The following is a 17,075-nucleotide window of genomic DNA, read 5'->3' as shown; positions in this document are numbered from 1 at the left end:
GGCTTTGGGATTGGTGAAAGACAAACAATTTTTATCGGTGTTTGTGGCGTCTCCGGTACATACACGATCTCTGCTAAATTTGACCAAGTAATCCTTGGTTTTTCCCTTTGCTCATTCTCCAAAATATCTTCTTTCTTTTGCTTTTCTGGCACATCAATGAGAGTTTGTTTTTCTTTTATTGGAATCATTCCTCCTTTGTTTGTCTTCTTTGTTGGTACTCCCCTTGACTTGTTGCTACTGCTCCTTGGCTTCACTTTCTGTTTAATTTCTTTGTTGATGTTGCTTCTTCCTGTTGATGGTGTAGATGTAAGAGTTGTTGGAGTAGCACTTGGTGGAGGAGTTTGATCATTTCCATATTGAACTGTCTGCCCTTCTGAGTCATCAACATTTCTAAAGAATATTCCTTCAACTTTCATTTCTTCAGTTGCTGTATGCTTTTTCTTGGTTGTCATTGTTTCATCCAATATAAAATTTCTTTGGGGTTCTGCCTTTGATTCTGGCAGTGTTAGTACTGCTTCATTCTCCTCTTCTTCCCCACGTTCCTCATCATCATCATCGACGTCGTCAGGATCACCACTACGCTCGTTGTCACCTTCTCCTCCTTTTTTTCTTCATGTTTTTTCATCAAATCGAATTTATTTATCCACTCAGCAGCTTCTGTATCTTTTTCCATATCATCAATATTATCAACTTCAGTTTCAACTTCAGTTTCAACTTCAGTTTCTTCTTGATGTTCTTCTTCTTCTTCCTTAGTCTCTGATTTCTCTGACTCCAATTCATTTTGAATGTCGAATTCTAATTCTGAATTGCTTGATTCTGTGTCTAGATACCATGTATTCTCTTGTTCTCCTACATTGTCATTGTGTACCATCAACAGAGTGCCATGATGTGAGTCTAGCAGATAATGTTTTCTAACTTAAAAGAAGCAAGGAATTAATCATAAATGTGTGAAAATAGTCATTAAATGCAAGAAATATTGATTATTCCTTCTCAATCATGCTCTCACTCAAGTTATATGTTAAATAGCAGGAAACGCTGCAAAAAGGAGCAAAAACGGAGAAACCAAATTTCTCGCTGGCGCACGACGCGCGGAGGTTGGCGCACGGGGCGCGGTACCTGGAGCACGGGGCGCCAAAGCGACTATTTGCTTCTGTTTCGGCCGGGCACGTCGCGCAGGAGGTGGAGCACGGCGCGCCAACCTGGCGCCCGGAGCGCAGGAGGTGGCGCACGACACTCCAGAGTTGGCGCCCGGGGCGCCGTTGACGGATTCAGCTTCTGTTTCTCCCAAGTTTGGGGCGCCGGGCTTGGCGCCCCGTGCGTGGGCGATATAATTTTTACTGCGAATCAGCCAAAATAAGGCCCAATTGGAGTGCAAGTGAAAACAGATTTTCCCAAAACCTAATAAAAGGATCAGAAACAGAAGAAGAAGGAACTTTTGGACAATCAAGAAGAGAAAAACAACAAAGAGAGTGGAGATTCCTTGGAGCTTCTTGGAGATTCAAGGATTCGATCATCAAGACGGAAGAGCTTCATCTTTCTTTTCTCTTCTAGGTTTTAAATGCTATTTTCTTTTACTATTATTTTGTCAGACATGAACATGTCTGGCTAGTTTTATCATTCTGGTAAGGGTCACAACCCTTGATGTGAACCCCTTGTACCTTGGCTGAAATTTATGTTTATCTATTTTAATTGAGTTTATCTTTTCTTGTTCTTCATTTTATAATTCTATTGGAACTTATCAATCTAGTAGGATTGCGAGGGTTAGGGTTTTCGATAGGGATGTTGGAATTCTAATTCCTGACAAAGAATAAGATAACTGTTCATGTATGCACTAGGGATAGGCTACATGAACAGCGAACGTTAAAGGTTCATTGATTCTAAGGGTTAACTCGAAAAGGGATTTCTAAGGGATTAGGATTCTAATAGAGTTGACAAGGTTAAGATCACTAAGGGATTAGGGCTTAACTAATCATATAAAAGATGATGAATTGTTCGATCGATTGAATAGGTAAATGTAAACGTAATCTAAGTTGCAAGGTGGGGATCAGAAAGGTGTTTGTTTCTCTTTACCGCAATATTTTCTCAAATATTTTCTCCATCCTTAATCTTTTGTTTTCTGAAAGCACTTTTGGAATCATTTACATTTTTCCTTTAATTTTTTTAGTTTATTTTATAAACCACAATTGCTCTCAACCTATTTTGATTAATCCAACAAGAGAGGAATAGTTATAACAACTTAGGTGCCTCAATCCTCGTGCAGACGATACTCTACTCACTCTTTATTACTTGGTACGATCGGTGCACTTGCCGATTTTACGCATCATGCCATCTTCTTGACTCCTTTCCTCCACATAGTTCGCCTTCTTCTCAAATTTTCTTGTAGGAGCTCTACATTCATAAGCATAATGGTCGAACCTTTGACAGCTGTAGCATTTGATTTGAGACTTGTCACGTCTTGGTTGCGAGCCACCTTTTCCACGACCTCTTGTTGAGCTCTCTCTTCGATCTTCATTGGCATAGTTGTTGAAGCCTACTCTTTCACGTCCACGATCTCTTCCTCGACCAGGATATCCTCCTCGTCCTCTTGTGTTGCCAAAGTCTTCTTCCTTTTCTTTGAAGTTGAGTTGTGTTTTGAGTAATTGTTCACCAACCCCTTGCTTCTTCTTTTGCTTCTCCTCATATGCTTGTAAAGAGCCCAAAAGTTTCTCTATTGTCATGGCTTCCAAATCTTTTGTTTCTTCTTTGACAGTGACAATATGATCGAATTTCGAATCTAAAGATCGCAAACTTTTCTCCATAATTTTACATCATCTATCTTTTCACCATTTCTTTTTAATTGAATAGTCACCGTCAAGACTCTAGAAAAATAATCGGAGATACTTTCGGCATCTTTCATGTGTAAAGTTTCAAACTCACTTCTTAGAGTTTGAAGACGTACCTTCTTGACCGGCTCAGTACCCTTGTAAGATGTTTGTAGCTTCTCCCATGCTTTTTTTGCGATGGCTGCCTCCGAAATCTTCTCAAAAGCATCTTCATCCAATCCTTGATAGATGAGATAGAGAGCTTTCTTGTCTCTCTTTCTTGAATCCTTCAAGCTATCCCTTTGAGCTTGGGATAGAGTAACTCCTTCTTGTGGCTCATCGTAGCCTTTCTCTACCATTTCTCACACATCTTGTGATCCAAGGAGGGCCTTCATCTTGATGCTCCAATTATCATAGTTGCTCTTGGTGAGCATAGGGACTTGGAAAGGAACCATGTTGCTACTTGCCATTTCTCTAGAAAGGATCTTAAGGCTCTAATATCACTTTGTTGGGAGGAGGATATTTGAGAAAAGTAAAGGTTATAGAAAGATATGGAGGAAGAGAACACTTTTATTACTACACAACTCTTTTTCTTTTTGGCTTGTTTTGGCTTGTTACAAAATGATGGAGGACACACCTATTTATACTAGTGGCATCTCCTTAACCAATGGCTAGGATTGTGCCAACACAATTCTCATCTAAGGACTACAAATTATTCTCTAGAATTTTCTATAATCTCCTAGCCTAAATATTTATGATGGTGGTTTCTAGATACAACTATTCTCTAGATATTTTGACGGAGACATCTAGAGTTGATTATTCTAGAATTTGGGCTAGATAACTCTTGAATATTTCTAGATGTTGAGCTAAATGTATACTAAGCCCAATAGACCACAAACTAAATCAAGTTTATTTTTTTTATTTTTTATTTTTTATTTTTGTGAAGAAAATCAAGTTTATTTATTAACACACTTTCGCTGGTACAATCATAGTAGAGATTTCTCGTGCGCCAACAGAACCTTTCGTTCATTACTTTGACAATGCAAAGAACTTGTGGGAGGAAATTAAGGATCGGTATTGAGTGGAATTATATAGCGAATTTATCATCTCAAATTGAGCCTCTCAACGGTTAAGCAGCGAGGTCACCTACTATTCACGCGTGCGTGTCATCTGGGATGAAGTGGATGCAAGTAAGAATCAACCTAGCTACATGCAACTATGAAGAGAACATTGTAAATTAAATAAAGCAAAACACATTAAATAGCAACATTGTAAATTTTTATTCCGTAACCATAATTATAATATAATTTAAAGAAAAAAGTTTAAATTTATTGTAATCTACACAAAGAAATTGATGTTAGTGAGTTAAGGGCGGTGAGACTAATCACATAATCTCAAATAAAAACTTGAGACTTAAAACTGCTACTAGATAACGCATCAAATTAGATGCTGGGTTCATATAACCCCAGTCTGAACAGAATTTCTTCATGAAGAAACTTTCACAATTTAACTTTCACCAAAATGTGGACACTGAATAGGATTATAAGAAAAAATGGGGACTAAATTTAAGGAACTTTTTGCTTGTTTTCAATGACTATACAGACGATCTAAGCAGCAATGGCCGCTCTTCAAAGAAATTGACCTCAACTAAAACAAACTAGTGATACATTTACTATAAGACAAGTCATTTTGAGGTAGCACCGAGTAAAGTCTCTCTCTGTGTGTGTCAGACATGGTATGACTCGTTTTGTTGTATTTCTTTTACACATGTTCTTACTGTAGATAAATTAGTTTTAAAATTTTGCAATGAAATTTATTTCGTATTTTTTAAGCAGCAAAATAAGTACTATCAGCAATTGTCAGTGAGCTTTAAAGTGGCATGAGCAGCACGGGCAACATGGCAGTGACCTTTTTATAGTAGGTGATCATATATATATATATATTTTTTTTGGTATAATCTGGAAGTATCTTCATTCAACCTCCTCCGGTCACTTTGCCCTCGGGATACGGTCCTGTAGGCTAACTCCTCATTGGAACAACGAGTGTATTGAGATTCGCTACCGGAGGAAGGATGAGACTAATCCTCCATTTGAGGATGGAAACACATCCTCTGGCCCCCAAAGATTTTTCAAGAATTTACTTAAGACAGAGTTTGAACCCCTAACTCAAGCAAACCCTTGAAAGCTAAGTTGCCAACTGAACTACCCTCGGGAGTTGATCATATTCATTTTAGGATAGGGTGAAAGAAACAATTTCTATTAAGGCAAATGAAGGAGTGTATTTGCTTCTGTATTGAGATGTACACGTTTCCTGCAATCAGGATATAATTTTTGGCGAATGGTTCTAATTTACGGTTCTTTTTATCATTTCATATTGCTTGGAATTTGTTGCAATCAATGTTACTAGAATATCAATAAGAATGATAGCATAAGTTGGATGCCCAGTTAAACTTGCAATGCATTTTTCTCTCCATGGTGGCGTGAATGAACAATAGTGGGACTGTCCACATGCTAGATATGAATGTGTGGCATAGCAGGTTGGGTTAACAGTTTCTCTCTCTATAGCCCTATGGGAGTCGGTTTTATTGTAAATATCCCTGACTTACTGCTTTCTCTTCTACAGATTGGGGAATTATAATATTATTAAAATACGTCATTCGATTACTTCAGAATTAATGCATTAATCAACCAACAAATAATTTTCACTCGATGATGTTTCCCATAGAGAAATTCTTTGGTAAGAACTTCTTAAGCATTCAAATCAACATTTGTATTCTAAGACCAATATTTTCTAACATGTCCCATGTAACATTACACATCTCAAATTCTGATTTGAATGCCTCATGTAGGAAGTTCCTACGCAAGAATCTGTCATTCACAAAAAAATGAGTGCTAAGTGCTAACTTGTTACATCTATAGTACGCATGCAACATGAAAGTGGTTAAATCACCAAATTTTAAGACAATTCAATAAGTGATCACCCTTCTAAACAACGTCAAATATGAAGAAATAGGAAAATGTACACACTTCAGAGTTCAGGCGTGTATGAGCTCTTCCATCTACAGCAAACATTCCCTAAGGCACCACTGTATTGCATTTTCCGCATAAATCAGAGTCAACAGCAAAGATACACTCAGGAATCTGTCAGATGCTCTCCAGAAAACTAGCAAAGCTAGGGTACTTAGGCTCCCAGCCAGCTACCTGGCGGGTTCTTGTGTTGTTTAATCTCTTACCTAGAGGCCCATCAGTTCCTATAAAGGTAAAGATAAAAAATAATTATTCTTTTAAAATCAAAAGTAATACATAAACAAGACAAGTGAACATGATAACATCAGAGATCAACTCAATTCATAATAAAGTAATGACAGTAGACCCTCAGTCCATTAGATATTAAGTTTTGTTGGAATGGTGTGAGGGCTTCCAAAAACCATAGCAAAGGATACCTTGACAAATTGGCCAAAATAAAAATCACAGGATTGACATCAAATCTCAACCCAAAACTCATTGGCTATAGATCAATGGATCTTTTGCACTTATATGATCCTCATTTGGTCTATGTCTAACCAATGTTTCACACCACTCACACTTGAATATTTCCAACATCCTCCCATCAGGTGTGTGGCCCAACATCAAGTTTCACTATGATACATAAAACTCACCAGTAAATTTATCAAAAATCTTGCTGAATTTCCCACTTTTATTAACTAGATCCATCATTTCTTGCCTGCAAACATGCGAGGAGTGTAAGATTGTTCTTTACCAAAAAAAAAAAAAAAAAAGAGAGATCAGAACAATCTGTTAGATTGGCATCAGAACTTTAAATAGAAATACTACAAGAATAATCAGAGGATAAGAATGCCATTTGACAAGTTAAAGAAAAAGCACCTAACCTAGACAAAGGATGATTATCACAACCCAAGAAAATCTGTCCACGGAATTTTTCCTTCAAGATTGCAACTGAGAGGGAAGCTGCATCCTGGTGTGGAAGTATGTCAAAATGAGCACCATTTTTAACCTTATCATAATCACCACTACTAAATGAGTAGAAATACTGAAATAGGCTAAAGAATGCAAAGTATAGGAGAAAATATCAAAGGAGTATTGAAAGGAAGTAATATATGTCTCAGCATGAAATACAGACTTCATAAAGAATTGGCAGGATTAAAATTGAGAAAGCAAACAGAGGGGACAACCTCAACTAGAATATGGTAGCCCAAGGTTTCTACAGAACCTAGTTTTTAAATAATGTGGTGACCATAAACATTGTTTTCATTTTCCGAAAGCGTTTACTAGTGTTTAATTGAGCCTTGCACTATGCATGCTCAAAGCCAAGAAGGCTAATTTTTATAATTTAAAAAAACAAAAACAAAAAAACTCAAATTTCACAAACCAAAGCTAGAAGCATTCAAGTATATCTGTAAATAACACAAGTGACCTCGTACTATAAGTTGGGTAATCTCAAGAAGCTCCAAAATACAGAAATTTGACAAGCTCCAATGCTCTTGTTGGGTGGTAAGAATGCTAAGGGGCAGTCAAAGTAACACTTTTCTAGAAATTCCTTGAAGCATGAGATGAGCAAGCTCAAGAGCTAAGTTCAGACAACTTAAAGCATCAAATATTGAGAACATCACACTGCCCTGAAACCGTATCCAAACACTATTGGAGAGGCTATGGTGGATTAAGAGAACATTAATTAACCAGTAAAAATCCCAATAGATAAGTGGAATGACGGAGGTCCTAATTTCAGGGTCAAACTAGTACAGAATGTTACTATTATATTGCTACTTAAATTCCAAATGCTTACATTTTAGCTTGATAACTTTATTCTTTATGCCCATGCTTGATAACCCTAAAAAAAAAAACCTTTTCAGCTAAAAGTTCTCTTTGCAACATTTTTATTATAAGCTTTTCTAAACACAAAATAAGCTAATCCAACGACGAACTAAGCTTTTGACTTATTTTCAGTTTGCCTCTGCATCATACTGGTTTTTTGTGCTTGCTCAGTTTCCTCCAGTTCAGCACATTCCATGTTCTGTTTTCTGTTTCGTTCATTTAAATATATTTAAACCACTAACAGTTTTAAATGGATATAATCTGTTTCTAGTTGCAAAGTCCACATTTCTTGAAAAAATCAGTTAAATTGGCTGACTAAGTTTATTAATTGAAGCTCATTAGCTATCCTCCCCTTTTTCTCATTATCGAGCTATCTTTATTTCTTACCAACAGAATAAACTTCAATAGGTCAATAGTATTATAAAGAAATTATAGGAAAATTAAGTAAAGTAAATACAGAAATAATAAGATGAAATGGCATTCTTACATCATAATGTATCAGATTCAGGATGTGATCAGGACGGCTATCAACAATGCCCTTTTCTAAGTAATAATTGTGGGCGCCTCTATCTGCTTTGTGGAATTCGTCAAGGTTGCCATGAGATAAAAGCATAACAGCAATTATCACTCAGATTAAAAAATTCTTGCATCTAATAATTTAAATCCCATAAAGGATATATAAAGTCCTGCCAATCTTTGAACACAACCACCAAACTCCAGTACCACATTTTCAGCTTTTAGAAGGACATCAATCCTGGGGTTCCTCCCAATTGGCACAACTGGAGTATCCTAAAATAAAGTATATCCCATTAGGATAAATCAACATACATCTATGCTCCACAGAAAGGGAAAATCTGACCCTTCAAGTTCATAAATGTGATCAAGATACATAGGAATAGAAGTAATGCAACTGCATAAGTTAAGCAATTAAAACAATTTTGTGCATTATACTATTATTTGAAATAAGAAGCTTGTATCATGTAGACTGGAATTATCTCCTCAATTAACATCAAAACAAAGAAAAAAAGGTGACTAAGAGCAAAACAATATGACAGTTTGGATTTATGACTCACCTCATCACATGGTCCATTATCATTACAATCATATGGAGCACTGCTTGATGTAAATAAGAAAGAACCTTCACCATTCCAGCTTAACGCAGCTAGCCTGATTGGTTGACGATCCATATGAACATGTGTTAATAATACAACTACTATACTACTCATATTTTCCTTTCAACAAGTAAATATCATTTTCTTTGTATGAATGAAGCAGTCTTAGACCATCCTAGTTGATCTGAACAACCAGTACAATATTATTATACGAAGATGATGTAAACCATCAAAAGCAAAACGTTTAAATGGTATACATTAAATTGGATGCCCTTGTCCGTCCTCTGAACAAGATTTAAGTAAGCATGCAACCAATCGATCAACTTCTTCATAAAGATTGAAGATTCTGGGATGGCATGCAATTAATAGTACATCCTTCCCACATCATGTTTTTGTTTTAGTATATCTTATTCCTTGGGTACACCTTTTAAACTTAAAAACTGATAAGATGTTGATAGATAATTATCTATGATGAATACCAAAATTCTATATGTGAGTGAGTCACTTAAGTAATCAGAGAAATACTACAATAATATTCATGATTGTTCTTTATCTAGCAATATTCAATTCAATGTGTACTTTTTTTAGGGTTTGTCAGTGTTTGGGAAAACCCCATCCCCTTCTTCACATTCATTGATAAATAATAATAATTAGGGAAAATCATCATAAACAAATCATGAACAAATTTGACATGATCACTACAAAACAAGTATTTATATCCCACTACAATTTACATGGCAATCGATCACTCTCACTCTCTATCCTTATCAAGATAAGAATTTTCTTAGCTTCCTATTAGATCAAATCTCTTACATCTTCCATAATCTTAACATTAACAACAATTCAAAATATGATTATTTTAGTAAATGGGAAACAATCTCTATTTATCAAAAGAGGAATTTGGGTCAAAACCCAATAGTTCAATTGACATAATGAAGCACATAGCACAAAAGAAAAAAAAAATAATTTAGAACAAAAATATAGATTTAACATATGTGCAATGCCAGAATTATCAAGTTTCAGGGGTTCATTAAGCAGAATTCAGGAGCATTCTGGGTAAAAAAGTTTCTAGCATGAATGATATCTTTTGAAGCTATGTTACACGATAATGTTCACAATCTTCTATAAATGATATAGTGTTTATTCATGTAATTTTAAGATATAGTACAACCATCATATTAAAAAGATTTGCAATGAAAATACATATTGGTGTTCTTAAAACCTTATCCATGATATTTAACCAACATGGAAACATCAAAACCCCATAACAAATATCAATGCAAATTCAACTTACTTGTTGGATTTTAGAAACTGTTTGTAGAGTGAAGTGTGAGAGGGCAAGCCTGGAGCAGTGGTCAAGCTGCTCCTTTGTGACTGAAAGATCATGACTTCAACTCTGGATATTAGTTTCTTTGTAAATATGTAAAAGTAAAGCTGTATACAAGGATTGGTCTCACCCTTACCCTCGCTAGTCAGGGTTTAATGGGGAGTGGTTTGCAGAGTGAAGTATACACCTCAAGAGGTTAGTCAGTACAAAGGTGTTCATTAGCATAACTTGGACGACTAAAAGACTAGAAATAACCAAACTAACACATTACACATAACCAAGTCCTGGAACAAATTCATTAGCATTTTGTCATGCCCTTTTGTCCTTTCACTAACATATACAAAATGATGGAATTAACTCTTAACATTTCTCACCTAACGTTACCAGCATAGTCAGGGGTCCGGGAAGGTGGAGCACAATAAATGACATTTGGAAATTTGTGAGTAGCTTCTGTCCAGTTCAAAGACGGATTAATACCCATTTGAATCAACTCATTGTGATGATTAGTGGTCATAGTCTGTCCATAAACTTGACAACCTGGAATTTCCTGCTTGCATACATAGAGGTAGAAGCTACTGAATACTTATAATAACAATGCCAATAAATCATAACAAATGTAAAGAAGAAAAAAGTTAAAAAAAAAAAACTCTCAACGTTACACAATTTGGGATAAAGGTGTTTTTGATGTTGATGTTGATGTTACACAATTGTCCTAATGCTATGTTTACAAATAAAAATTAGCATGAGCTAACATTACATAATTAATAGATACACAAATAAAGAAAGAAAGAAAATGAAACAATACCTCTCGCCATTTTTGAGCTACCAAACGACCAAGAACCCCGGGACCCACAATGAGCAAGTCATGTTCTCCGATTACACGAGAAGAGGAAGACACTGATTCTTCAGTGGGTGTGAGTGCATCTTGCGAAACCTGCAAATGGGTTACCCTAGACATTGAAAAAGATGTCAACTTTACTCTGCTACCCAAGTTGGAGTGAGAGAAGGGGGAACTAAAATTGAGGAACCCCAGACACAGAGCGTTATCACAGAGGTTAGAGAAATTCCCAGAAAACTTTTGAGGTTTGGGAACAACATTTGTAGCTGTGAAACAGGTAGTTCCCATAGTAAGGATCTCTGGTCTGGAACTAGAAGATTTGGTTGAGTTGGTCTCGCTGTCTTTGTGTTTGTGACTATTTTGCATTGAAATGCCCACACCACATTGCATAGAATAGAAGAGAGTGTCTGTGTAGTTACTTCTGTAGACACAACCAATCATGTACAATAATTAGGCTGTGTTATAAAATTAAGAGGAGAGATGCGGGAGATACATGAAGACAACAAAATAGAGAAGATATATGAGGAAAAATTCTTATTCTCCTTCGGTATATCTAATACAAAAAATGTTAATATATAAGATTATAACATAAATAAAGGAGTAATGAAATCATATATAAGAGATAATTGTATATTAGTAACATCATTCTTAATTGTATCATTAGTGTCAATAGTAACATGATTTAAGTCATCTATATTTTTCAAAAGGTTGGAAGTTTTTTTTTTATATATATATAACTATGCGAATTGAATACATAACACAAAATATTTAAATCAGACCAATTCCACTTGCCACTAGAAGTTATATTTAATTCACTTCACCTCTTAAATTTGAGTCAATTTATTTAATAGTAATTTAATTCTTTTATTATTATCCTTCTTTAATTAGCACATTGCTTTGTTCTTTAAAAATTTTACACGTGTTTTTCTAATTTAAAATTTATTTCTTCATCTAATAATGTATATTTTTTTTAATTCCATATATATTTTCTCTTTTAATTTAGGTTATTTTATTGATTGAGTTTTACCATTAAGATTTTGGTGCATTAATTGTTCAAGATAAAGTATGCATCAAATAGATAAGATTGAAAAAGACAAAATCCTCCTTCCCTATTCACCCCTCCCGCATTAAAAATACTCCAATCCCAACCATTTGAAAGTTTAATTCCTTAGCCCCAACCTCCTTTCATTAACTCTACCTTTTAATATTGTCAAAATTGAATTTCTACATAAACACAGAAAGGGGTGGTCAAAAGGTAAATATCACATAAGTCATTACTTAAAATTAAAGGGACAATTTCATATTTAAAAGATATAAGTCACATATGACATGATTATATAAGATATAAGTTCAAAAACACAAAAGAGTTTAAAAATACTTAATTATTATAGTTCAGCCTTTTTTTTAGATAGCTAGAAGAAGATGTTGTGCATTTTCATTAGGGGAAAATGGGAAATAGGATTATTTTTTTAAAAATAAAACTGGGTCACGGGTTAAAAGTTGACCCGGTTCAATTTTTTAGTTTAAGTAAAAACATAAAAACTTATATTTTTATCATTTTTATGTGTTTACGCGGCATTTTTATCCATTTTTACTAAGAAACGGTTTTACTTGCTTTTTAACACGGACTTCAGTAAAAACGTAAGTTTTTACATTTTTATACTAGTTTTTAACAACAATGCTCCTTTTTGCTCTATTTCACCCTCACCCTGCAACAACATTTTCACACTAAATTAACTATAAATTACCAATCTCAACGTACCTTTATTCTCTCCTTTTAATTTTCTTTCTTCACATTATTATTGATCTTCATTTAACTGTTCACTAGGTAAAAAAATTGATACTTATATAAAAAACAAATTGATAATGGATTTTTTTTCTTTGCATAACAATTGTTATGGACCCATATAAGAGGCTCATACTATATAAAGCCTAATAATGGGCAATAGAAAGAGGAAACTAATATAACTAAAGGAAAGTATTAATACAAAATATTAATCCTAATACGACAGCAGTCTCTTGCCTCTTCTCTTAAGGTTTTATATTTTCTCCATGAAACTAGCAAAAAAACAGTCACCAATATTAATCTTTCATCAACCCACCATGAAAACAACCTAAAGTCTAGAGTTTTAGGGAGAAGAACCCCATCTTGGGGTGTTTTCATTGCTGGTTTTGGTGTTGAGAGTGACACTCCTCCATTGTTAAAAGCTTGGATACTTGTCTTGCTTGACTGAAGCTTCTAGGTAAGAAAGACAAGAACTTTCTTTAGATTTTCATGATAAATGGCATGATGTAGGTTAAAGGTTGAGTCTAGCGATGGTTTATATGTTTATGATATGAGGAAACATGGGTTAAGTGTTGAAATGATCTTGGGAGATGATTGTATAATCTTTTTTGCAAAGAAAAATGGAGTTCTTCGTTTGTGTTAAAAGAAGGGAAAGCAGAATTGTAACAGTGATTTTTTTTATTGAACATTGTCTATAACATCTTGAGTTGTAGACCTTGGATTTGAACATACTTTAGTGTTTTGAAAAGCTTAGAAGTATCCTACAACTTTCATGTAATGGTTGAGATCTGATTTGGTTGTTAATGGGCTGTAAATCGTGCCTAAAGTCCTTGGGGCAGTGCTATTACAAATTTTGAACCTGCTTCAAAAATTCGGCCATATCTGGAGTTATAGATATCAGTTTGGCTCATTCTTAAGTATTTTGAAAAGATAAGACTCTAAGATAAAACTTTTATGTAGAAGTCAAAATTCAATTTTAATGTTTGTGCAAATTAATTTGGTCATGAAGTTAAGATAGTTGTGTTGTCATATTCATTAGGCAGGAATATGTTGTAGTAAAATGGTCATAATATGAGCTAGAGAGATCCAAATTGAGTGATGTAATATCCTTTAAATATTTAAATATATTTATAAATAATAATAAACAAATAAAAATAGATGAGAAAATAAATCTAGAAAGAACAACTCGGAATACTAACATCCTTCATTGTTTATACATAGATGGAAGTCAGTACAAATATTTTACACTTTAAATATTTTACATCAGTTCCACACATATATTAAATTCCTAACTACATCAGGTTACAATGTTTACTCTACATACTTCTCATTCTAGTCTAGCTATAGGTGTAGGACTCCACACTGCCTGCATGGAATATGGCTGCTACTCCTTGGTTTCCAACTATTATGTAAAATTCTCAACAATCGTCATAAAAATAAATATTCACAGTCCATCCTTCTCCATAAAAAGATAAGTTAGGCATGATGATTTTTTGGAAAGGTTAGCACAAAATAAACACATGTGATAATTCTCAGTAATATTGAGATGTTTAAACTATAACCATTTCCAGCCATAATAATGGAAAATATCAATCTCCCAAGTTTATTTCATAACTGAAATAATAAAATAAATAATAAATAATAATAACAAATTGTGTAATATTTAACTGAAGCCAATTTAATTCCCATTTTTGTGGGTCTCCTACTTGTGAAAAGTTATGATATGGCAGAGCTCAAGCCATGATAAGACGTCACTTGCCCTAACTATCTGATCTCAAACTTTTGAGGGTCAGTTCACAGTAGTAACATACAGTTAAAATTTACACATCCTCTTAATATTTATTTGGTACCAAATAATTTATTGTATCTTACTGCTAAGGAAAATTTAAAATTTCATGAAAATCACAATAACATGAGAGGTAGAATAAAATTAAAAGAAAGATTAAGGTAGGACTATAGATGCAAATAATATTAAATAAGAGAAGAAATTAAAAAAATATTTTGACAGAATAACAGCATTACAAATTTTTACAAATAAATGAAAAGAATATAACTGGAAGGAGGAAAAAAGAGAGAAAGTTTTACTATCTCAATATTACCTTCTTCTTTTTTCTATTATCTCTTCGTCTTCTTCGCCTACGTATTACGTTCTTCTCCGTAAATTTTCTAATACTCCTTATGCAAATGAAATTTGTCTAGGTGTTGAATCACCCCTTTCTTTCTTTTTCATTTTTCTTTCTTTCCTTTTTTTTACATCACTGTAACTACATCATTTACCTTACATCACATTAATTAAAACATGGCAATTGCGACTTTGGAGGGGTGTTCCATGTGGCCCCCTCCTTGCCATATAAATATATATATATATATATATGTGTGTGCGTGTGTGTTATTTTATATATTAATTCATTATAATAATAAATAATATTCATTTAATTCTTATAAAATAATTATAGTATTGTTATTATTTTTAATTAATAGTTTTGGGTGTTTTGTAAATATTTAATTAGAAATAATTTACTGTGATTAAAAAATTTAAGAAAATAATTTAATATATATTTATTGATCATTATTAATATTTTTCACTGGTATAGTTTATTTCCGTTATGATTTTAAGCACATATGATTTTATTAACTGTTGTTATAATATTAAATTATTAAATAAAACAACACATATCTATTATAATTTATCTATCATTCAGTTAAATATTGTATTAACTAATCAATGTCTCATATTAATAGTCATATTAGTTATTATTTACACTTAGTGATATAATATATATTTATAATGTATTTTTATATTTACAGGTTAAGATTTAAATATTATATTTACCATATGTTATTTAAATTTATAAGTTAACAGTATTCATCGTAAGACTTATCATATACTATATTTAATGTTGCCCTTATAATTTTATGTAGTCACACATGTAACATAAATAAAATCTATTTATTTACTTATTTATTAATAATTATAATTTATTTATTTATATAATTTATTTATTTATAGTAAATATAATAATAATAGTAATAATTTATTTATCTATTATTATCATTATTATCAATATTATTATTATCATTATTATTATTTTATATATTATTACTTTGATTATTATTACTATCATTTTATTTTATTTTATTCGGTTATTACATTTCGCTTCTCCTAAATAAAATTTTGCTCTCAAAATTTAGACATACCTTCTAAAAAATATTTTGGATAACTCTGTCGTAACTCTTATTCTTTTTCCCATGTGGCTTCCTGTGGTGAAAGTCCTTCCCAACATACTTTAATTAACGGAATCACCCTATTTCTCAGTTACTTCAGAATTTTTGTCAAGAATTTGAGCTGGCCTTGTACTAATAGTCAGATTCTCTTTAACTTGTACTGAGTCTATATCGAGAATGTGAGAAGGATCTGGGACATACTTTCTAAGTTGAGAAACATGAAAAACACTTTGGAGATTGGAAAGATGAGGCAGAAAGGCAAGTTGGTAAGCAATTGGCCTTGTTTTCGGAGTATTTGAAAAGGACCAATATACCTAGGACTCAATTTTTTAACTTTGAGGGTTTTGCCTACACCTGTGGTAGGAGAAATTTTAAGAAAGACATGTTCTCCTTCTTCAAAAGACAAAGGTTTTCACCTGTTATCAGCATAATTTTTCGGTCTGCTTTGTGCCTTTTCAAGGTTTTCCTTTATCATCTGAATTTGTCTCGAGGTTTCTTGGACTAATTCCGGCCCCAATAATTGTTTTCCCCTTTTTCATACCAACACATTAGAGATCTACACTTTCTTCCATAGAGTACTTCATATGGAGCCATTCCAATACTAGAGTGGTAACTATTATTATAAGCAAATTCTATTAATGGCAGATATATATCCCAACTACCTCCTTGTTCAAGGATGCAAGCTCTCAGCATATCCTCTAAAGTTTGAATGGTTCTCTCAATTTGACCATCAGTTTGAGGATGATATGATGTACTAAGTCTCAACTTAGTTCCAAAGGCTTGCTGTAAATATCCCCAAAATCTATAAGTAAATCTAGGGTGTCTATCTGACACAATACTTAGAGGTACCCCATGAAGTTTGACAATTTCTTTTATATATAGTTGGGCTAATCTCTCAATGGAATATTGAGTCCTAATTGGTAGAAAATGAGCATATTTGGTTAATCGATCAATGATTACCCAAATTGCATCATACCCATCTTGGGTTCTTGGTAAACCCATCACAAAATCAGTAGCTATACTTTCCCACTTCCACTCTGGTATGTCTAGTGATTAAAGTAATCCTGAAGGCTTTTGATGTTCAATTTTCACTTTTTGACAAATTAAACATTTTGAAACATACTCAGCAATATCCTTTTTCATTCCTGGCCACC

General features: G+C 33.4%; 2 protein-coding genes across 2 annotated transcripts; both read right to left on the bottom strand.

The window, feature by feature from the left end:
* Nucleotides 1-505: 505 nt before the first annotated feature.
* Nucleotides 506-3,160, bottom strand: LOC133303002 (uncharacterized). Its single transcript, XM_061502826.1, has 3 exons — nt 2,881-3,160; nt 2,309-2,773; nt 506-849 (listed from the first exon to the last, which is right to left on the bottom strand). Exons 1-3 carry the CDS (start codon nt 3,158-3,160, stop codon nt 506-508), a joined length of 1,089 nt encoding a protein of 362 aa, XP_061358810.1.
* Nucleotides 3,161-5,587: 2,427 nt separating this feature from the next.
* On the bottom strand, nt 5,588-11,351 carry LOC133303007 (uncharacterized). Its single transcript, XM_061502833.1, has 8 exons — nt 10,878-11,351; nt 10,447-10,619; nt 8,707-8,800; nt 8,312-8,422; nt 8,121-8,210; nt 6,691-6,776; nt 6,460-6,524; nt 5,588-6,051 (listed from the first exon to the last, which is right to left on the bottom strand). Exons 1-8 carry the CDS (start codon nt 11,349-11,351, stop codon nt 5,945-5,947), a joined length of 1,200 nt encoding a protein of 399 aa, XP_061358817.1. The 3' UTR covers nt 5,588-5,944.
* Nucleotides 11,352-17,075: the final 5,724 nt, after the last annotated feature.

The sequence above is a fragment of the Gastrolobium bilobum genome, unplaced genomic scaffold (assembly GCF_033153095.1).
Source record: "Gastrolobium bilobum isolate Gb01-03AN ecotype WA unplaced genomic scaffold, APGP_CSIRO_Gbil_v1 utg19175, whole genome shotgun sequence".
Lineage (NCBI taxonomy): Eukaryota > Viridiplantae > Streptophyta > Magnoliopsida > Fabales > Fabaceae > Gastrolobium > Gastrolobium bilobum.
The sequence above is the reverse complement of the archived record's forward strand: the minus strand, read 5'-3'. Positions and strand labels throughout refer to the sequence as shown.

Coding starts and splice junctions, on each gene's coding strand:
- LOC133303002 (XM_061502826.1), bottom strand. CDS start 3,160: ATGGTAGAGAAAGGCTACGATGAGCCACAAGAAGGAGTTACTCTATCC. Junction 2,774..2,880: donor ACACATGAAAGATGCCGAAA/GTATCTCCGATT, acceptor TGCGATCTTTAG/ATTCGAAATTCGATCATATT. Junction 850..2,308: donor TGGCATGATGCGTAAAATCG/GCAAGTGCACCG, acceptor ATGACAATGTAG/GAGAACAAGAGAATACATGG.
- LOC133303007 (XM_061502833.1), bottom strand. CDS start 11,351: ATGATTGGTTGTGTCTACAGAAGTAACTACACAGACACTCTCTTCTAT. Junction 10,620..10,877: donor TAGCTCAAAAATGGCGAGAG/GTATTGTTTCAT, acceptor GTATGCAAGCAG/GAAATTCCAGGTTGTCAAGT. Junction 6,052..6,459: donor GATTTTTGATAAATTTACTG/GTGAGTTTTATG, acceptor TTACCTTTATAG/GAACTGATGGGCCTCTAGGT.